The sequence below is a fragment of the Leuresthes tenuis genome, unplaced genomic scaffold, assembly GCF_036924035.1.
Source record: "Leuresthes tenuis unplaced genomic scaffold, fLeuTen1.0.hap1 SCAF_3, whole genome shotgun sequence".
NCBI lineage: Eukaryota > Metazoa > Chordata > Actinopteri > Atheriniformes > Atherinopsidae > Leuresthes > Leuresthes tenuis.
This window is the reverse complement of record NW_027325357.1, coordinates 8,366,192-8,388,365: the sequence shown is the minus strand read 5'-3', so window position 1 is coordinate 8,388,365 and position 22,174 is coordinate 8,366,192. Positions and strand designations below refer to the sequence as shown.

The following is a 22,174-nucleotide window of genomic DNA, read 5'->3' as shown; positions in this document are numbered from 1 at the left end:
ATTGGATCAAATCATTTATGATAGATGACATTCTCTTGTCTTTTGAAAATAACTTTCCATGAAATATACTTATATACATGTATGTAAACATGTACCAATGATTACCCACAAAGGCTTTGAAACGTCAAATAACACCTACACTATGTGTTTTAGCAAAGGTAATTGTTATATTATAAATTCAATTTGGACATGACTTGACCACTTATCTATAGCATTTAAGGCCTTAGAATATTGGTCAGTGTGTTGCATTTCCACACAATATCAAAGTGGATTCACTGACAGACGGTATCTCCTCATTTCTCTCTGTAGCGGGTCATCCGCAGCAGAAGCCAGTCTATGGACGCCATGGGCCTCAGTAACAAGAAGTCACACACAGTCTCAACTAGTCACAGTGGCAGCTTTACCCACAATCCCGCAGAGAGTCCCAAAACCCCAGGGATTGTAAGTAGTCCATTTTGGTTCACGTGTTGCCCACCTAACACATACATTCAGAATACAGTGTTTTCCCTGCAAGGTGGATAGATACATCTAAATGTCCTTAAACTAGTATTCTTCCTCCAAAGCAGCCCCATAACAAACGACTCCCAATTTAGCACTTTATTGTCATCAGGATGTAACCATCAAAGCTTTAATTTCATTCCTTTCATTACGTACATTTTAATTTCACTCCTGCTATGTACTAAAACAGCTTTCACTGATTGCCTTTTTCCATTTAGTCGTCCTATTAATGACTATTTGTTCTGTTTGAGGAGAAACACAGCATAACTCATTCTCAGCATTTCATTCATTCTCATCCGTTGAAAGAATGGTTTTTACTGCATAGGGTGGCAGACTAATAGGGTCTTGATAAAAGACAATATCCATTTTGCAATGAATCCAGTGATTTTCTTATCTGCATCAGGTTGGTTGATTGTTTGTGAACCCCAGTCTAGTGTCCATCCCAAGTTTTGAAGTGAGCTCAGTCTAGCAGCTGTATGACTACCCAGATTCCCTCCCTTCTTGCTACACTTTCTAATGACTGCTTCCCTTCCAAATGCAGTAACGTCTTGTTGCAGCTTTGTGCATGTGTGGCTGGAGAATATGCATGGCACAAGCCATAAATGTAAGGAGCTCTCCGTCCTGTTTGTGTACGGCTATGCGCTACCTTGTTTTTTGATATTCCCAATTTCTAAAAGGGTTTTTAAAGGCTACCTGTATGACTATGTCTGCCTTCTTTTCCCTTTTCTATCCTTTGAATTAACTTATAAACACACGTGTATCCCTCAGGTCAGCAAATGCTTGCATGCCTGCTAAGTTGGTAATACTCCTGTCATGTTCTCCTGTGTTGGACCCCAACCTTTTTCCTTTATATCACGTCTACTCTTTATCTCATGCTACAAGCTCCCTTTAGAATGTTTTGCACCTTGCTGTTTAAATTCTTTGTGCTGTGCGCATGAAATCTTATGATATGTTCTTTTCTTTTTCTTCCCCCTCTTGCTTTTTCAATCTGTCATCTCCCCTCTCTCTCTGCTTCTCCTGACCTGTTATGTGTGGCACAGTCATTGCTTGTCCCAGGGAAAAGTCCCAGTAAATATGGACGCCGAGGCAGTGCCATAGGGATAGGAACAATAGAAGAGGTTCATGTATATTCTCCCTTCTTGTTTCCCATTTTTTAAAATGGTATTTGCTCTTATGTTTTCTTTATGTGAGTATTGCAACCCCAGTTCCCAAAAAATTGTGACACAAAAATTTGGATTAATTAAAAAATGCAATGTTTTGCAAATCTTATAAACTAATATTCTCTTCACAATAGAACCTAAAAAACGTTTCATATTTCATGAAAAATATGGGCTCATCTTGAATTTAATGTCAGCAAGATTGCTCTGAAAAGTTTAGACCATGGTTACCACTAAGGACCATTTTCTCTTCTTTTACCAACTGTCTGTAAGTGTTTGGGAACTGAGGAGACCAGGGCTGGACTTTTGGAAGAGGAATGTTGTCCTATTTTTGTCTGATATAGAATTCTAGCTGTTCATTTTTCCTCAGTCTTCTTTGTTGAAATTTGTGTTTCATGATCTGCAGATTTTAGGTAGGCAAGTCCAACCCCAAGACAATTCTACTAGAAAGTCATGCTGCTGTAGTGGATGCAGTATGGGGTTTATCATTGTCTTGCTGAAATAAGCAAGACCTTCCCTGAAAAAGGAGTTGTCTGGATGGGAGCATATGTTCCTCTTAAACCTGTAGATATCTTTCAGCACTGTTGGTGCCTTTCCAAATATGCAAGGTGTCAGTTCATTGGACACTAATGCACCCCCATTCCATCAGAGATGCAGTCTTTTGAACTGAAAGCTGATAATAATCAAGATGGACCCTCGCTTCTTCAGTGTGGAAGATGCTGTGTCTATGATTTTTAAAAAATTTAAAATATTTGATGTTTCCTATGTTCTATTTTGAATAAAATATTTCTTAATGAGATTTGCAAATTTTGCAGTCTGTTTTATTTGATAATTAACACACCATCCCAACTTTTTTGAGATAGGGGTTGTAGTAGTTCTTGTTGTAGACTAGATTGTGTTTTACCTCCCGTTGCTGTGAAAAGTTTCTATATTATTCTGTGTCATTAGATGTAATAAAACTTGTTTAACTGCATTTCTAATTAGAATTCCAACCATTTCATTCATTCATATAGCAAACACTGCAGTACTGTACTGTACTGTGGCTGATAGGAAATGTTCTGGATTAGACTGAGAACTTTTGCTCAGTTACGTCGCTGTGAATCTTTGCAGAATCAACAGCAAATCACAGAGCTTTAAGTATGAAATCTGTAACATCCCTTTACTTGAAGTTTTATTTCTAAATGCTATGACAGAAAAGTAAGGAATTCCACAGGGGAAAATGTAAGCAGACTCCCTCTTATATTTCTATTTCAAATCAGAGTTGTTGACATGATTTGGATATATTTAAATTTCATGTTTACTCCCCCTGTCCTTCGTGTAGTATTTATTTATTTTTTCCATATTATAAGATTAGAAAATATATATAGAATATAAAATTAATTCTTGCCTGAAGCCCAGTGGACACTGGATTTTTAAAACATGTGGCCTAATGTGTCATTACATCATCTCAAGATTTATGCAGCCATCAGCATCATCATGAATCGTTCACTGTATATATCTATATGTAGATACCTTTCACTTAACTAGCTTCTTGCGCCATGTACAATGTATAATGTTTGCTTTGTTTGTTATATCATCCCCCAAAATGCGTGTCTTACTTTCCTCTCCCTACCTACTGTTAGTCATTGATCATTCCTGGGAAAAGCCCAACCAGGAAAAAGTCTGGGCCCTTCAGCTCCCGTCGCAGCAGTGCCATTGGCATTGAGAACATCCAGGAGGTTCAGGAGAGGAGGTGAGAGGACAGAGTGGAGCTTATCAGCAGGGAGTGGGTCGTGAGAAGAGAATCATGTTACAACAGATGGAAGGAAAGTCATTCAAATGAGGAATTCAGTCATTAGATTGTTGTCTTGTTGGATGGCTTTGATAATGAGGATTGCTCACTGTATGTTAAATGCTGTACTTGGGAAAACTTGATTTTGTGTATATTATAATTTATGATAAATTTGAAAGGGGCTACAATTTATGGAGCAGAATTTATTAATGAAATACAGCAGTTAATCAGCATTTTATTTTGATGAGCACACACTGTGAACACCTGTTGACTAAGGCAGTTGCAACAGCAACAGAAAACGTTGTTTTTCTTAAAACCCTGATTAACCTGATATGAAAGAATTGTAAATATTCATTGTAAAACTCTTAACGCATACTCTTATACCCCTGTGCTGAAGCCGAGACGTGTCACCCAGCACCCAGAAGACATCAGACAGCAGTCACGTGTCACAGGAAAACAAATCTGACAACTCCTCCAATCACAGTTCTCCAGAGTTTACTGCCACAAAAAACAGGTGACTGTCATCTAATTCATAATTTAATGTTATGTTATATCACATTCACATACACTGAGAATGTATTTGTACTGAATTACCCTTTAGTGTGAGTAGTATGTTGAAGTAGTTCTACAGACTTATTGTTTTCACATTGTGATGTGGACACTGTAACTTGACTTGGAAGATCCAACTTGGGGACATTACAGGGACTTTTTTTTTTTATTGGACTTCACACAAACTTGGTGAAAGAGAAAGGAAAGATGCTTATGTGCTCAGAGTGACCCAGGTGTGTAGTTTGGCGATGTGTTGCAGGGCACCCTCCATCCCTGAAGCTCAGGACCTTTCTCGGTCCTCCTCCAATGCCAGCAGCTTTGCCAGCGTTGTGGAAGAGCACGAAGAAGAGGAATATGACACTGGACTGGTGGGTGGACACAGTACTAGCGATAACACATTACTGATTTGCAAACATTTAAGTCACTCCCTCAAAACAAAAACAAGCATACAGATCTGCAGTGCTAGTGACATATTGTGGTTCCATTAGATGTTGCCTCACTTTTACTGTGGAGAAAACACAACTGGATTTTTAACTGGTTTGTTTGCTGTTACCTGTACAGTTGAAACAAAGGGCATGACAAAGCTTGATGGATTTCACCATATAGCCCAGTAATTATAGGTCTGACAATGTATTGCACAGTAATGTGTATTAGTGTATTGATCTTTTTTCTTTTTACTTCCAAACATTTTCATCTCAAGATATACAAAACTAATGCAAATATAGTCCATGAATGTGGCTTTGGTTGGGTTTATTCTGCCTAGTTATACACAGTTGGGAAAAACTTTCAGACTTTCTTTATTTGCCCTTCTCACAGGAAAGTGTGTCCTGTGTCACGCCAGTAAAAAGAGACTCATTTGTGTACGGCTCTGGGGTGGAGGACAGTGCACGCAGCCAGGGAAGTTCTCCAGGTGAGTGTGGGAGAAAACGTTTCACATTACCAGGCCAGTGATAGCCTGAAGGAATGAGAAGCAGGCAGGTTACCAAAAGGGCAAGTGTTTCTCATATCTGGGGAAAATCTAGCTGGGTCACTTTAGAATAGCACTTACTTCTTCCTGAGCAATTAATATTGCAGCACCACTAAGTGATGAAATTCACTTCCAACAACACATGGCCCTGTTTGGTGCAGTTTGGCTAACTTTTTTGAAAAATATAAAGTTTACTACATCTAAAACATCCATCACATTTCCAACACTGCCCCTGTTATTTGGTTATCTGAGCCATTCATCTTTTCAAGTCTGCGATATCTTCTTCTTTTAGCTTGAACAGCTGGCAGCAGTTCTATGTGTGACTTTATTACTCATGACAGCCACACATCTGTCCCTTTCCTCCCAGCACCATCCCGTCTTCAGCAGCAATCGGATGCAGTGAAGACATCAGAGCCAAAAGGGACAGACAGTCAGCCCAAGATGGAGCAACTCCAGCAGGATCCCAAGCTCTCATCGGTAAGATAAAGGGCTCAGCATCAGTCATTAAACGGGAATGCTTCACAAACCAGCTGAATGAATGATCCTTCAAACTAGTTTTTAAAGTAATTTGTTGACTCGAAAGACCATATTTTCGCAAGTTGCAGCTCAGCTATGAGAATGTGTTGGCAGGTAGTGATGGACGATTATTTCCTGATATATTATAGAGTGAACAGTACAACAAGACCACAGTGATGCTACAACATTTTAAAGCTAAATGCTAACATCAGCATGTTAACATGCAGTGACAGTGCTCACATTCTAATATTAAATGTGGGTGTTTATTATGTTCACCTCAATTTAGCTTTGATAACAAACTGTTTCCTTTGTAATTATTCCATTATAAGTCAAATTAATGGACAGCTTTAAATGATAATCGCTCCAGATGAATTGCCAAATTTCAGAGCAATCTTTCCAACCTGAAACTTCTAACCCTAATAAATATCTGCAAAATATTTAATTGCCACACTATCCATAGAACTTCACAGCTTGAATGAGTAAAGATAAAACAGATAGATTATAAAATAACTGGTTTTAATCTCACTCTGGTCTCACTCTGGGTTGTGTTGTAAATACTTGGTTGTTGTATTTGTTGATATTAACTGTACCGCATTCTCTCTGTATTTCTATGCAGGACTGTTAGCCACTCTTCTCTGATCACTACACCAATCTTCAGGTTAGACACACTGCTGACATAATTGTGGGGCTACTTGAAGCTACATTCAACCCCCCCCCCCCCCCCCCCCCCCCCCCAAGTTCCCAAATGTTTTAATATGTCTACTAGTATACTATGTATAACAAGGTATAGCTTCAAATTGCAAAATCAGCGAATCAATGCAAGAGCCAAGTATTTATGATTTGAATTTCCAGAGCATCCCTATACTCAGAAAAGCGAAGTGACAGCCTACGTGTTCTATATAGATTTTTTTCAGGAGTGAAGCCTAACTACCTGCTGGGTTGGGCTGTACAGCTAATTTGCATATGCTGTTAGGAACCGATGAAACAAGAAGCAAGCAAGTTATGAAGAGAATGTAGCACTGCTTAGCTACCCCCCCTCGGCAAGCCAAGGTGGTCAACCTCAGCTGAGAAGTAGCTAGGAGGTTATTTGGCTGTAAGCTGGCCAAACTGGCTCTCAAGAAAACAAATTGTGGTCTTGAGTATCACAGGAGCCAAAAGTCAAAGAAACTACTTCCAGGCAAAAGATTCCCATGGCTTCAGAAAACCAGTCTCATTTGGGGCTTGGCTGGGAACTCATGAGCTAACCAAGCTAGCGACCAGACAAGCCCAACATCCTAACCAAGTGCTTGGCTGGGAACTTGTGAAGAGGCAGAGCTAATGGCCTGATGTTATCATTCTAGTATTGCACTTGTATGTGATCATAATTTAGATTACTCTTCCTTCAATTGTTTTGTGGTTCAATCATTAACTTGACTTACTTCAAGATTAGAAGGGCTAACTGTATCTCTCCTATTACTTTACCTTTGTCTCAGTGTCTCCCATAAGTAACATCTTTTGCCAAAAAACAAGTCACTGGAGGCATGTAAAGTCCCACACTGATGCAGAAAAGAAGCACAGGTGATCCAGGCCAAGAGACTGACAGATCCTCCTTTGTATGCTCGGCTCAGATATCCTGCATATCATGACAGACACCCAGCTCCATGGACATGTGCCAACCTATTGCCCTCATTTAAATCTCCATGTGGAAACCTTGAGAGCTCAAGGCAAAGGAAGATAGACCACCACACCCATGCAGCATCTAAACTATCATCTGTCAGCTGGCATACCACAGTAATCTGCTTGACTGCTCATTCTTCAGGCCAGTAAGCTTTGAAACCTGATTCTAACATTCAAATGTTAAAAAGGATCCAGTTGTGAATGGGGATTTCATTTTGTGACTGAAAAGATGGTAAAAGTAACCAAGACTGATCAAACAACTTGTGGTTGTTTGGCTTGTACAGAGTTGCACTATGAAGAATATGTTTTTTAATGTAAAATTCACATCCCACTGTGACATTGTACAAAGGTTTAACTTTGACGTACCAGGTGTGTGTTCTTTCTGTCAGGTCATTTTCTGTGTTTTATTGATGATATATTATTTTTTGGGTATTCTGCCATGGATATTTGTTGTGTTTTACAACATTTTTGACAAATCTGTCATGTTTCAACAAGGGTGTGATGCTGTTGTGGGTCACCCTTCTTATATGTGGATGAATGGTAAAGCATACAAGAAAATTTGTGCAACTGTGACATTCTTGTTAGAAGAGCTATCTAAACAGACATGAACTGCAACTGGCAACACGCATCTTCAGTCCACACTTAAAGGTACTGCTGTTGTCACCAAATGCTGTTTTGTCACACCTCACCTGTTGATGTCTGTGTACAACAGTGCTGTGCATGGTGTAAATCTGCTTGCCAAAATCCTCTTCTTTGCACACCAGTGCAATGCTTGACATAGAGATGTTGTCTCCGTGATTTGTGTTTTATTGAAAACCAGCCAACATCTCAAAATGCAGTGCACATTGCTGATAGAGAGCCAGATGTCACCATTTGCTACTTTATTTGTAAAGTGTAATATATGTATGTGACTTACAGTAAGCACTACATTTTCTGTTATTCCCACATGCTGACCTTTCTGCAAAACCTGATTTGTTGCTGAAAATGAAATACACTGTGACTCATCTGGAAGTTGCCTTTATGATCGTGTCACAGACGCTGCTTTTAGTAAGGTCATATTTAAAGGCACTGTGTTGCCAGATGACTTGAATGTAAAACTAAGCAGAAATCAATTTATTTGAACATTTCTTCTACTCCGAAAGGTAATACTGTATTGAATCATTACCACAGTAAGCACACCTTTACAGAACAGATATGTTTTATTGTTTTAAGTTTATTATAAAGAAGAGAAGTGATGCATTGTGACATTTTGTCAGTTATTTGACTGAAGCAGACATTTATTGCCTTGTGAGTTAATGAGAGCATTAACATCATGTGAAAGAACCAAAAGTTTGAAACACTGGACCAAATGCGAAACACCCTATTTACTGTATTAATTAAGCCGTCTTAAGTAACAAATAGATTTAACCACATTTTCAATCACAATAACGTTACAGTCTTTTAAAATAATTTTTCAAAGAAAAAAAATCAAACTATTGAAGATGAAAATTCTTGAGTTGATGAAGTCTGCCCTCTTGTGGCTTCATATCATAATTGCACACTTCCATGTGGTACCGTATACTTGTATGCCAGTGGCCAACAACCACATCAATACTGGGAGCAAATCTTCAGTGTGCTTGATTCAAATGATTGTATTTCTGTTCTTGTCAACTATTTGCTTAAGCTCTTGTTCAAATGACTTGTAAATATTGCTTTTCATCATTTTTTTTGTAAATGAAGCCAACAAAAATGTTTATTAAAGATTAAGATGCACACCAAGTTCAAGCCCCAGTGTAATCTTTGCAATCTTAATGTCGACTTTACAAGAATTTTGGTATAACAGCGAGGCACTTATTTCAAAATGATCGATAACAGAACAAATTGTTTTCTGAGTTCTAAGACAAGTTGTATGTTACTGTCTCCTAAAACAATCTAATCTATGAAAACCCTCCATCTGCCAGTTGTCGGTTATAATCCTTTAGATGTCATGAAATTCTATTCCATTTCAACCCCATTTACATTTTACATTGTGAAGAGAGAACCTTCTATGTGTGTTAACATTGTGTAATTGCTTCTCTGTATCTGAATTTTCAGCCTTAATTTAAGAATCCAGCATTAATTCTCTAGTAATAAATCAGCTTTACGGGCACAAAATACTCACATTAAGCAGAACATGGAAGGAACCTAGCTTTGCTGATCACTGTGCACTCTGTTTACTCCATGTCAAGAGTTGCTACTAATGCAAAGTAATCAGTTCCTCCAACTGCAGCATCGCTTATAACATTTTCTAGAGACTATAAACACGTGGTTGCTTTAAGGCAAAGCATTTGATTCCTCCATTTTGCTTATGAGATAATGATGCTTGTGCAGTCTTGTGCTGCAGTATTAATTTGCTGGTGTGATCATGCGCGTAAATCTTAAGGATTACAACTTTAACCTGCCCTTCTGAGTTTTTATTCACTACTCCAGATTCCACCACTTGAACTCAAACGGTTCCCTGCGGACGTTGGAGCCGCAGTGCACCTCTCCCAGCAGTTTGTGGTAGGAGGCAAAGTCGTCAATGAACGTACAGCTGAGGCCCAGGCCCTCCATCAGGGAACACATCTCAGCTTCGAGGGCGCAGCGTCCATTCACCTTAGGACCAAATGGCTTCGGAATTCCAAGGTTTTTTCCCAAGACAATCATGTTCACCTGGAAATTGATATGAGAAGCGACAGTGCCATCAGCCCCTCGGTCTACTTTTATCTTTTATCCTTTAGTGAACCGATGAGAGCTTTAATGCTACTTAAATTAGAAACAAAAACTGAAAATGATTGTTTCTGACAAATATTTCTGAACACACCATGTCAGGGTAATAAGCCACTGCTCTGTATTCCTGCTCCTCCTCCTCCTCGTCCTCATCCTCATCCTCCTCGTCCTGCTCCTTCTGCTCCCCCCGCACCAGTTTGAAGAGAATTGGCAGGTCAATAATGTCATCATCATCCAGTCCCAGCTCTCTCTTGAGTACATCTCTGTTCCAGTCAATGCAGCTCTGGTAAAGAGTAGAAAGAACAGAAAGTAGTATGAATTACGTATGAATACCACAAAGTATGGTATGACTAGTTACTTAACAACTAATCAGCTTAAATTACACAAATTATACCATCATTTGCAAAAGAAAGGTATCAGGTATTACATCATTTTTGTTAGGATGCCCTTCTAAAAGATTAAGTTACTTTGCCATTGCTTTTCAAACAGGTCTATAGGCATCAAGGAAGTCATATTAAATGCTCAGTAACCTTCATGCTGACCCAGCCATAAGATTCTAGGATAGCCCAGTGTTGTAAAGATAAAGTGCAAACATGAGTGCTAAAACGCATGTTGTATGTAAACTTTAATAAATTTAGTGGTGGGGGAGCACAAACTATAATTGTCTATTGATCAGGACTTTTGAAACAAGTAAACAATTGAGGGCTTTGTGATGGGCTGTAATAGGAATAAATCAATAAATAAATGCAGAAATAAAAATGTAAAAATGACAAACATCCATTCAACACTTAGATCAGCAATATCAAATGTTGTCTGGTGTAAAGCCAATCAAAAGTGGACTGCCTGAGGAACACTGCTGCTTGAAGCCATGCTGCCAGCTGTAAAGTTTGGAGGAGAAGAAATATTGCTGTGAGGCTGTCTGTCATGGTTTTAGCCCCTTAGTGCTAATGGAAAATTGTAATTCTACAGCGTCCTGAGCTTACTCATTTCTAACACTTTTGGGATGTTCTAAAATGCTGACAATGTGCCTGGCTTTGTTGGCCATCAGCAGTTGGACACGAAAGCTGTTGTGGGTGAATGGGAGCAAATCCCTGTAGCCAGGTTGTAAAATCCAATGGAAAGCCTCTCCATTAAGTTGAGGTTGTTAGAGCGTGTGCCATAGTTCAGAGGTGAATGTAATGTTATGTGTCTTGCAGCCAGACAGTGCTGACCATAATGATAATGTATGTAGTTTATAATCCTGCTCACCTGCACATAGTTGTTTTCCGCTTGGAGGCTTTTATTATTTAGTATCTCATCCACTGTCAGTGGTTCTTCATCTTTTAGGCCTTTTGGAAACATTGTACAGAGTGAATGTTATTAGTTTTATCATTGCTAACACGCATTTTTAAATCTTCCACTGATAATATACCTATCAACAAGCCTACTGTACCATCAAATAGTTTGGCTTGTCCATGTCCATTGTTCTGTAAGCCTCTGAATAGCTTGTAACCCGCGTCTGGGCTGGCCAGCAGCAGTCGGAAGCCCTGTGACCAGGCACACAAGAGACAAAGATAAAACTCCCATACAGAGCGCTTATACAGTCCCTCAGTGCAGGTTACTGCAAGGCAGGATCAAGCACTAACAGCAAACCTTTTTCAAAAAGACAGGTGACAAATTAAAGGAAAACTCTGAACAATTACCCCTATAGTTAGTGGCTCTGTTGGCTCTCTACTGCTGTGGGGGGCATTTTGCTGACAAGGTCTGCGTCCATTTGTCCGGTAAGGAGATTTGGACTAACATAATTACAGCTTTCTCCACCACGATCATCAAAACATCACACAGACTTACAGAATCAAAGCTGTTCTGGCAGCACTTGAAGGCCCCACACCCTAATAACACACTGTATGCTGTTTTGGTCTTTAATTTGTCACTTATCTGTATTTCTGCAGTGTTCTGCAGAGTCTTTAGTTGGAATGGAATATCTACCTTTCTGTCAGGTGCGGGAACAAAAGTCATGAATTCATCTACGTGGCCGACAAGAAGCCAGTCGGAAAATAAGGCAATGGGTTCCTGAACCTTCTGAGCCCACAGGAAGTCTTGAACTACTTTGGTCATGTTTCGTCCTTTAGTTGCCCTTACATAAAGAAAGAGATTTGAGTATACAGAAATCCTGCCACAGGCTCTTGCTCAGACAAGTTACAATACTCTCTATAAGGTAGGAACTCATCTGTATATCTGATACTCACGTAGGGAAGGCAACCCCGATGATGATTCTGCCCAAGGGGAATTTCTTTCCGTCCACAATGACAGGAGGGCTGACCTCAAGATTGCCAAACGAGTCCAGACTGCTCACATCTTTTCTGTGCGCCACCCTTGTCACGTAGCCAAAGTCAGGGCCCTGAGGTCGAAATATGGTCAAACATCTGCTTTAGACAAGCAAGACATTTGTAATTCTTGAAAGTCTCTTTTTATTTAAAAGTTGAATTAAAAAAGCTGTCACTGAGCACAGAGAAACTCCTGTGCAATAAAGGTCAAGACTTGTTTTCACACTTAGACTGTAGTCCTAAAATTTTTCTGATGGTTGGAGGGTTAGCAGCATTTACTCTGATCTTGTAGAGATTGTCTTCCTTGTAAAATCTCTAAATGTTCGCTGAGTGAGAGTACATAAAGCAAGCAGCTGATCTTCTGGAGTTGCTGTTTCATAGTCTCTTCTGACTTATGTTGCTTTCCAAATACATTTAAATACATGTCATATTGATAGCAACATAAAAACAGACATTGAGAAGCCTAACAGCATACTTTTTCTCCACAGTATACTCTTTTGCATTGTGTCCTGAATCCTGTTGCTCAAGACAGACATTCCCCTGCATTCCCTCCCTGGCGTTTCCAGCAGTATAAAATGTCCTGTTCCAAAGTGCATGTGTGAACGGGAGCTATGTAAAAACCCCAACCAGATTTTCTGGATAATATCCTGAAAATGTGCGAAAATGTGTGAAAATGGCTGAACGTTCAAGTGGGTCGATGAAGCTTTCAAGAACAAAATCAAACATCAAAATGCTGTCAACACTTCGGCATTTCCGCAAGCACTTTGTATTTGATAGTTCTCTTTTTTTTCTTACCAGTAGTTCCTCGTATGGAAAGTCCTGGAGCTCTCCATCTCTAGGAGAATCCAGAACAACAGGGAACCTTTGATGGGGGGAATCAATGTAACCAAATTCCAGTTCATCCTGAAAAATAGATTGTATGAGTTATGTATGTATCAATTCTAGTTGTGCTTCTATTGTGATAAATAAAGTATTTTCAACTCATTTCATTCATTCATATTTCTGATGTCATCGTGTCTCAGTTCTTATTAAATGGTAAACTTATCTTTTTTTCATTGTGGTTGCAATGAAACCCTATGATAGCACAGTTCCCAGGTATGTTATGTCATTTCTTGTCACGGTTTATGTTTTAATATTCTTGTTTTCAGGATTCTTGATTATGTTGCAGGTTCTGTCACGTTTTATGTTTTGATCTTCATGTTTTCAGGTTCTTGTGTTTCCAGGTCATGTTTTTTCCCCTGTCACTTAGCTTCACTCAAGTCATCTGTTTTTTGTTCCACAGCTGCACACCATCACCAATCACCTCCCCACAGTATATAGTTTCCTGGTTCCTCTCACTCATTGCAGAATCCTCACTTTACCTTCCATGCTCACGCCACAAACGCTAAGTCTGGTTTTGCCTCATAGTTTTGTTAATTCATAGCCACAGTTAAATTATTGCCTTGTTACTCATAGCCTTGTTTTGCCATAGTCTTGTTTGTTTGTACATAGTTAAGCATTTTTGATATCCGGCCCTGCCGAGCCTTTTGTTCTTGCCTAACCTTTGTTTTTGGAATAAACCTTTTTGATTTTGAAGTACTGCATCTGGGTCCTCCTTTCCTGCACCATCGTTCGTGACATTTCTCTGGGAAGCACAATTTTTTTTAGCTGCTACTGAGAAGTTTTTCATTCAAATTTTCTTCTTAGTCAGTCTTCCTGCTTAGTTTCATAATGTCAAGATTGTGAAACTCATGTTACTTCTCATGGTTTCCTTTTATTACTTAGTCATTAGTACTCTTGTACTAAAAAGAAAAATGCACTGAATTTCTAAACACAACACAATCTTCACACTTACTTAAGTTTTTCACATAATGCTGAAACAAATAAATCAGTACATCCAATCAGTATATGAGCAACAGATAAGTGAGTTTAATACTTTTTTACCCTACCTGCATCCAACGATCTCCTCTGTTCACATACTCATGGCAAATCTTCAGCTTGTACCCACTCTTTGCAACAAGGTTCTTCATTCCTTTCAGGAACTGATAGTTATCAGATGTACTGAAACCACAGGCAAACAAGCAGTTTTCAATATGCAATTTTTTTCAGATTATGAAAAGTACATTCATTGGAAGCTGTCATTGGGCAAAAAGCAGGGTACACCCTGGACAGGCTGCCAGTCCATCACAGACTAAGACTGACAAACAACCTTTCACACTCACTCAAGGGTCAATTTAGAGTCACCAATTAACCTGACATGCATGTTTTTGGGTGGTGGGAGGAAGCCGGAGTACCCGGAGAGAATCCATGCATACATGGGGAGAACATATAAACTCCACACAGAAAGGGCCCAGCCAGGATCATGAGCCATTTTGCTGTGAGGCCACGGTGGTAACCACCACACCTCCGTGCAGCCACATAAATATGTGCAGTTTTCTTGAAAGTATGATTCAGTGTTAAAAGTGATGTGTAACATGACTGCATCCTGTTAACACATCTACTGTGACAGTTATCGTTATTATTCATCAGTCTGGCCTAACCTGCAGACAAAAACCTCGACAGGCTGGAGGGTGTTGGGTGTCATGATCCACGGAGCCACTCTGAACACCACTTTGTCGGTGAAAATGGGTGTCTCAGGAAGACCCTGTTAAAACATGAGAGAGGCTGCTGAGTACCGATGGCTTTCTTCTTCCCTGTATCTTTTTATGCAGTGTGATAAAACAGATAGAAACTCATGAGTAATTGGACTTGAGAAACATTTTATCTCAATGTTCTTTTTTTTAATTATAGAAGAATTCACAGTAATAAAGTCAAAAAGATTTGACCAAGTTTAATTATCTTTTTGAAACAGAACGCTCTGCCCTGACCAGAATGGGTGTGCTGATAAGCAAGTACAACACAGCCAGGCTTTCTTGAGATAACGGGTAAAAGGATGGTGGTTATGATCTTTCTTTGTTAAATCAGGCTTTCCTCCTCAGGCCCCATGCACGCTCACATAAAAAGAATATCAAAATTATTTCAGCAAAAAGCCCCAATGATGCTGCAATTAAAACAAGAAATAATATAAGTCTGAAAAAATAGTTGTGCAAAGTGGTAAGTTAATATAAGCCTAGCATTTATGCCTAGCTGCGCAAAGCTCTTAAACTTTTAACTACATATGAAAAGATGACACTGTTTTATAATAAAGGGGAAATCATCTAACAGTGCTATGAAACTATGAAACTGACCTTATTTTAAGATTTTTGTCAAGCTATATCATTGTAGTTTTATACAATTAATTAAAATGGTTTAACCAAAAATAAACATCAAAAGTAAAAACTGAAATTAAATGAAAAAAAAAAAAAAGATGTGTAAAACTGTGGATGCAGCGCTGCAGGTCTTACAGCACAGATGGGTTCTAATAGACTGAGATTGATGCTGATGAGCCCATCAAAATCTTTATCAGGAAATCTGAGGCCCTCCACGTAAAAGTTCATCTCTGCTGTGCCTCCAAGGTAAGGTACTTCTTGGGAAAGGACCTCACTGCTCAGTACCAGTGGATAGCCCTTCACAAAGATGTTGTAAAGGTTTCCTGCAGAATTAATTCATTTAGATATATTATTGTATACCATATAGTAGTGTGGTGGGTTTTAAGAAAAGCATTGTGATCTTGAGCAGACTGGTCAGGTTATAAGCAGATTACAACATTTATTCTGGGATTTACTCAGTTCTCTTCTTGTTTTACGCAATTCTTACTTACGCAGGGTATTATTCAGCACTTCAGGGGATCCAGATCTAAAGACACGAACACTCTCTGCGTCTCCCTGAGAGATGTGCATGGTGAGCTTGTAGCCCTCTGGGAGTCGTGCAGGGCCTCTGGTCCGCAGCACCATGAGTGACATGTCCTTAAGATCTACACATCCACAAAAAGTCACATGCATGAAACTTAACCCAAGATAGAACATGTGCATGGGACATGCCTCTCGCTGTAAGGCTGAGTGTTACTGTCTTGACTGTGATACCCATAATACCAATATACATGCACACATGAAATAAATTGTTTCTACTATCAAATTTCAGCACTACTGATTTGTCCACCAAAAAGTATTTTGGGAGTCCACCTTTATTAACTTGTCCTCTACACTCACACAGTCACAAGACTTTTCTTATCACACTGACTTACTATATCTTAACTCTATAAGTTTCTTTGTTATAAATAGCTCACGGTACAGAGGGACTGAAAGGAGTGAAACTGTGTTGTTGGTAAAAGGTAAGATACACTGATACTGGTTTACCAGACACTCGGGAGATGTTGTCCTGCTCGCTGTCTGGTTTCTTCAAATAGGTCCTCTCAGAGTCACAGTTAACCAAAACGATAGCTCCATGCCCATCAGGACCCCATTTCCAGGATCCCTAACAGATTATTAACAAACCACAAGTGTTAATTAATAGGTTTTAAAGGGTTGCTGGAAAATCTTCACACATCAAGTTTTGTAAAACGATTTTAAAATTTTTCAAAACCGACTCCTGCTGCCTGTTGGGGCTTGTACAGCTTACACATATGTCACGACAAGTCGAAACACAGTCCATGTGTTCCTTTTAAACTGATGCAGTTGCAGCTCAGAGTTAACTTCACAAATAGAGTCCCTGTCAATACCTGGAAAAAACAAAAACTGAACATTTTTCCTCCAAATTTGCTCTGTCAGCTAAAGCTGACATATTCTAGATCACCTTATTGGGGTTGTTTTTCTCCACAATGCCATCTCTGTCAGCATCCACATCCAGAGAGATCTCTGTGTGAGAGACATATTTTGTTTATCACACATTGCTTTTGCATAACTTGTCTTATCCCTTCTGTATTACAGTCATCATGACATAACTGTCTAAAATGTTCTGCTCTGATGAAAAATCATGTTTAGATGTTGATGTATATTTAAATATACCATTCAATTTCTTCTGAAATTACAAAACAACAAATAATTACTTGTAAATTGTGTGTCATCTAGTTTGAATTAACTTACCAACAGCTGTCAGGTGCAGAACTGCTCTCCCTAAGGCTTCTTTATTCTCTCCGTAGTAGCGGACAGACAGCTTGTAACAAACACAAGTTGAAATGTTAGAATTATCTAATGTACTTTGCAAAACAGTGGGAGTTCTTTAGTTCTCTTCAGAAGTATTTCCTCTGGTTAGTTAAACAGCTATCAAATCAAAAATAAACTCAAGCTACAGGTACAGCATGTCTTCTCACAGCTTTAGGATAATTGCTGCACTGTTTCAGTAAAAGAAAAGTCACAATTACTTCATCTGAATACCTGCAAATCTGATTTCCACATGAATTCTGAGTGTGTTTTATAATTCAGTAAATTAATAATTTGGCACTTAATGTTCAAGTTTCATATCTCAGAAAATATTCAAAGCAACGTGTCACCACACACTTCTGCCCTGCTTACCTTGCTATCATTTTCATTTTGACTGGCATGGCCCATGCTGATGAATAGTACTGAGTTTCCATTTAGAGGGATGGGAGAGAGGTGGGATATGTCCTGAGGTGGGGGAGTTATTCTGTACTGAACATTGGGAGTGCACTTCACTGAGAAGAACTTGGAGCTGGGAGGGGCACTCCTGAAACCAGACAAACAACATTTTGATGCATCCATTTTACATAAAGCACTGTGCAATGGTTTTAAGCGATCCCCAATTTATTCATATTTTGCTTCCAAGAAGCAAGACTTTCTGGTATCAGTTTAAAGTTGTATTGATCAACTGTTTTTCAGGCCTTCTGTGAGTTTTAAAGGTTTTTCTTTGGACATTGGCTGCTTTTTTCACTCATGTTCAGTCCAGTTCCTTTATCTGACCATTTTCAGAGGAATGTCTTTTTTGTTTGTTAAGCCATTTGACATTGATCTATGAATGAATAAAGCATAAAAAGGCACCCAATGTTGTGTCTACACTTAACAGACAACTTAGCAAAGAAGTGATTTTAAATAGTATCTGTAGCCACTTTGTTACTAACAGGTTGTTGCAAATGCACATAATTTGTTTGAACTTATCTAGTTGCTTCTATGAAAATACCAAAGAGAACACAGTTTGGCAGCCATTGAGTTGCATCAACAAGTGAACGAGTGGAGTACAAAAGAAGCAGTGTCAGGCCCCAAAAAACTACAGAAGATGAACAGCAAGCAATGTCCTTAAAAAATAGGAAAGATCCAGCAAAGACATGACACAGGACCTGAGAGATAAATCTGGACGCTAACTTGATGCATTTACTGTTCACTGAAGCCTCATCAGAAATGGTTTCCATGGAAGGGTGTAAAGCACTTCAAGTATCTGCGTAATACACATAAGGGAAGTTAAGTGCAGGCAAGCCACAAGCTCATATTTCGTAACAGGTGGCAGTGGTGGTCATGCTAGTTAGTTTGTAGTGTTCACTGCTTAGAAATAAGGAAACAATTCTGCTTGTCTGTATAAAGTGGCAGTGAATAGCAGAAACAAATACAGGCCACTATGTTTAATACTAGTTTTCATCTGTCAGCTATTCTATGATAATGCTATCACGGGTTTGTTAAGGAATAAGCACCATGTAGTCAAAACTTCAACTTTTCTATTTGAAAAATAGCCCCTGGACGCCCCTGGACGCCTCCCTGGGGAGGTGTTCTGGGCACGTCCCACTGGGAGGAGACACCGGGGAAGACCCAGGACACGTTGGAGAGACTATGCCTCTCGGCTGGCCTGGGAACGCCTCGGGTCCCCCTGGAATAGCTGGAGGAAGTGGCCGGGGACAGGGATGTCTGGGCTTCTCTGCTCAAGCTGCTTCCCCCCCGACCCGACCCCCGGAGAAGCGGTATCACATTCATTTCTCCCATCCATATTGTGAATAAGGAGACACATTTCAAATATGATAGTGACATAAGAACTGGGGTCAGACAAGTTTGTCTGCACTGCTCAGTTAGGTTTGAGTAAATATTATTTGTACACAGAATGAAGATGTGACTTTTAATTCAGCTCAGTTCAGTTTATTTATATGGAGCCAATCATAAAGAAAATATCTTTACAGACACTTTACAGAGAAAGTAAAATCTATGATTTAAGTCCAAAATGTATCTAATTGTATCCTCCACTTACATTTTAATCACATACTAGAATGCCAAACTCCAATGACACTTTTAAAAAAAAGTCAACCTTTTCCTTAATCTTTTAAAACAGGCTCCCTTATCTTGACCAGGTCTTTTAATGATATTTTTCTTTCTATATTTTATAGTTTTATTTTTTCCAACTCTTATTATTAGTACCTTGTGGTGCTGGAGACTCCAACTGCAGCAAGAAGCAACACAAGGATGCCTTTAAATAACTTGACAGGTGCTTTTGTCTATTTCTCATCATGAAGCTTTACAAATTTTCTTTACATTGGCTTCCCATTGGGTTTACAATTCAGTTTAAAATCCTTGTTCTAACCTTCAGAGCTTTGCATAGTCTAGCCATTTTTTTTTCTTACACTTACTGATGCTCTAAAACAACAATAAAACCCTAAAGTCACCTGATCCGTGTTGTTGGTTGACCCTCAATCTCAACTCAGAACAAAATGCAACTGCACTTTTGAAATTATTTCCCCTAAACTTTGGAAGTATCACTCATTGGACTTAAGACCTGTGAACACTGTGGAAACCTTTACAAAGCAACTTAAAACCCAATTGTTTAAACTGACTTATCTTTATCATTCTTTTTTTTTTCTCTGTGTTTCTTTGCATTTATGACACTTGTTCCTGAAAAGCGCTATATATATATATATATATATATATATATATATATATATATATATATATATATTTATTTATATAAATCATACTTACTTGTATCTTGTTAACAGCAAAATAAAGTCTGAGTTTGTGGACGGGTTTGGTAAAACCAGGGTGTATTGACTCACATAATGATGTAGTAATGACAGATAACTACTTTAAGGGTAGAACAATAATATGTCAATAGCTGTCACAGCCAGAATGGTCTCATCCAAGATGATCTCCAGTTGACTATTGTAAAAACCCCTTTGAGGCCCTGGGATCCTGGCTGTGTGCCAGTCTCCCACTCTGCCTGGTCAGTAATCCAGCTTTGCTCTGTTGTGCTGTGTAGGCTACCATTTTTCAGAACGTAGGCGTATAGCATACATTGCTTTAGAAAAAACAAAGTCTCCCCTGTTGACAGAAACAATGAAAGACTGTTGATTCTCTCCACTGTATAAAAAAAAAACCATGAGTTCTGCCACCACCAGGATCTGCATACAGATGACATCCTGTGGGTGAACAATGGCATTCTTAAACGCTGCTGCTGCCAGTTTATTTGGTGTAAGCGCATTGAAAGTCTATTGCGACAATCCTTCAGCAGATCCTAAATTCATGTTGGTTTTAAGATTCAGCTTTTGCTGAAATTCTATCAGTGAGGTGCTGATTCAACTATTACAATGGGAGAGGAGGATCAGGGAGCTATACTGCCACAGCTCATGTTACTGTGTTATAATATGTGCAGTTTGTAATCTTTAGTCTATGATTATACTGATCAGCAGTCTAATTATGGGTCACAAAATATCTGAAATACTTGTCAGTGTACCATGAAGTTGAATCAACACCAGCACCAGCAACATAAGGTTCAGGGAGGCTTGAACATATATATATATATATGATGTATCCTAAAATTATATTAGTTTATATTAGTAATTAGGTATCAAGTCAGTTTACATTTGATAAAAATCCGAAGGGGGTATCTAAGATTAGGGTGCATCACTTCAAGCTCAGTCAACTGATTGATTTAAAGATGGAAATTAAATGGAAAAACTAATGCAGAATTTCAGATGGCAAAAGACAAACTGAAGAAATCCCCCAAACAACGAGCGCCTATGGAGTCCAGATCTTAGCACGTGGGGTTTCTAAATGGTAGGGGGCTCCTTACCTGTTCAAGTTTACGTTCAGTTCCGACCCGACCACGCACAATATGCTTGTAGACTGATCATAATCTACTCGGAGAGTCCGTGGATGAATCATTGCTGCAGTCCTCCCACAGTGTGTGGGACACTTAAACTGATCTAATGTCTTGCGACTGCTCGGTTGTGGGAATACGAAAACGCGCACCAGCCTCGCAGTTTCTGACTGTCTGGGCTGCGTGCAACGAGCGGCTGCAGGTACCGGTTAAAGCCTCTGTGCGCTGATTGGTCAACCACTGTCCGGCCCATACCCTTCCACCACTTATCTCCTTTATCTCTTATCAGTCTGTTCACCTAGCCGCTCTTCATAGCTCACTCAGAGGCAATAAAGTTCGAAATTCTGTTCAGCCACAGTGACTGCACCTACAGTGCTCTGTAGTATTTTTGGCCTGCATCACAGACAGGTCGGGTTGCGTCAACAAACACAGGCAAGCGTAAACAGAGACGAGCCGCACATTTACTGGAGGCCACTTAACAGGAAACTATGGAGACTAAAACGGGGGGCTGAAAATGAAACAGATAAGCCCTCTTGCTTCTACCACCACGTGCATTCACGTACTGAAAGGTGCAATGATTTTGACGCTTCCGCAACCAATCGCTGACATTTCTGCTTACCTGTTCAGGTTCGCCTTCAGAGAGGTGCCAATGACAAGAACAACCCTTTGCGGAATATCTGTGTCTAGACGACATGTTCGATGATAAGTCGATGTCATTGTTCTCTTATTGTGTAAGAAAGCAGGTAAATCTGATGATGAAGCGGTCTGGGAAACCGTCAGCAGCCTTCGGTAGTTGTTTACCTCAAACTGATAATGACCTTATGAAACGGTAGTTGTCCTCTTCCTGTGATGTGTTAAACGTCTGTAATTTGAGAAAGGAGGGCCCAGGTGGCCTTTGAGGAACAAAACGTCATTTTAATTGGAAGCGAACTGTCAGGTCCAAGGTACAGGTACGTGTGTGACTGCTAATTGGTTATAACTTCCAGAGACTATTTGATCAAAACTGGTCCCAAAAGCGTGCACAGTTTGTGTTTTTTTAAAGAATTAAATAACTTCATTGTACGTTGTGAAAAATATACATTTGTTGTTTTTTTTTAAAGATAGT

The 22,174-nt window shown here is 39.3% G+C and overlaps 2 protein-coding genes across 10 annotated transcripts in view; one reads left to right on the top strand and one right to left on the bottom strand.

Moving 5' to 3' along the window:
• Nucleotides 1-8,872, top strand: part of rap1gapb (RAP1 GTPase activating protein b) — a 106,885-nt gene extending 98,013 nt beyond the window's left edge. For 4 of the 8 annotated variants that reach the window (XM_072381660.1, XM_072381659.1, XM_072381653.1 and 1 more), the window contains 9 exons: nucleotides 310-441; nucleotides 1,539-1,616; nucleotides 3,278-3,387; nucleotides 3,824-3,940; nucleotides 4,217-4,343; nucleotides 4,792-4,885; nucleotides 5,310-5,419; nucleotides 6,075-6,116; nucleotides 6,931-8,872. In XM_072381660.1, the coding sequence (XP_072237761.1) occupies nucleotides 310-441; nucleotides 1,539-1,616; nucleotides 3,278-3,387; nucleotides 3,824-3,940; nucleotides 4,217-4,343; nucleotides 4,792-4,885; nucleotides 5,310-5,419; nucleotides 6,075-6,083 (777 nt within the window). In that variant the 3' untranslated portion in view covers nucleotides 6,084-6,116; nucleotides 6,931-8,872. The remainder of the gene's footprint in view (nucleotides 1-309; nucleotides 442-1,538; nucleotides 1,617-3,277; nucleotides 3,388-3,823; nucleotides 3,941-4,216; nucleotides 4,344-4,791; nucleotides 4,886-5,309; nucleotides 5,420-6,074; nucleotides 6,117-6,930) is intronic. The other 4 variants (XM_072381654.1, XM_072381656.1, XM_072381655.1 and 1 more) reach the window with 4 other exon arrangements.
• On the bottom strand, nucleotides 8,354-21,862 carry padi2 (peptidyl arginine deiminase, type II). Of its 2 annotated transcripts, none has more exons than XM_072381661.1 (16): nucleotides 21,689-21,862; nucleotides 17,556-17,727; nucleotides 17,127-17,196; nucleotides 16,837-16,898; nucleotides 16,401-16,518; nucleotides 15,866-16,018; nucleotides 15,510-15,697; nucleotides 14,667-14,770; nucleotides 14,076-14,187; nucleotides 12,943-13,050; nucleotides 12,070-12,221; nucleotides 11,810-11,957; nucleotides 11,274-11,367; nucleotides 11,090-11,169; nucleotides 9,936-10,124; nucleotides 8,354-9,784 (listed from the first exon to the last, which is right to left on the bottom strand). In XM_072381661.1, the coding sequence occupies exons 1-16, from the start codon at nucleotides 21,784-21,786 to the stop codon at nucleotides 9,554-9,556; spliced, it is 2,079 nt and encodes a 692-aa protein (XP_072237762.1). In that variant the 5' UTR covers nucleotides 21,787-21,862; the 3' UTR covers nucleotides 8,354-9,553. The 2 variants fall into 2 exon arrangements, with proteins under 2 accessions (XP_072237762.1, XP_072237763.1); XM_072381662.1 differs by lacking the exon at nucleotides 21,689-21,862 and adding an exon at nucleotides 21,043-21,239.
• Nucleotides 21,863-22,174: the final 312 nt, after the last annotated feature.

Coding starts and splice junctions, on each gene's coding strand:
- padi2 (XM_072381661.1), bottom strand. CDS start 21,786: ATGACATCGACTTATCATCGAACATGTCGTCTAGACACAGATATTCCG. Junction 13,051..14,075: donor GAGGAGATCGTTGGATGCAG/GTAGGGTAAAAA, acceptor TCTATTTTTCAG/GATGAACTGGAATTTGGTTA. Junction 9,785..9,935: donor TGGCTTATTACCCTGACATG/GTGTGTTCAGAA, acceptor ATCAATTTCCAG/GTGAACATGATTGTCTTGGG.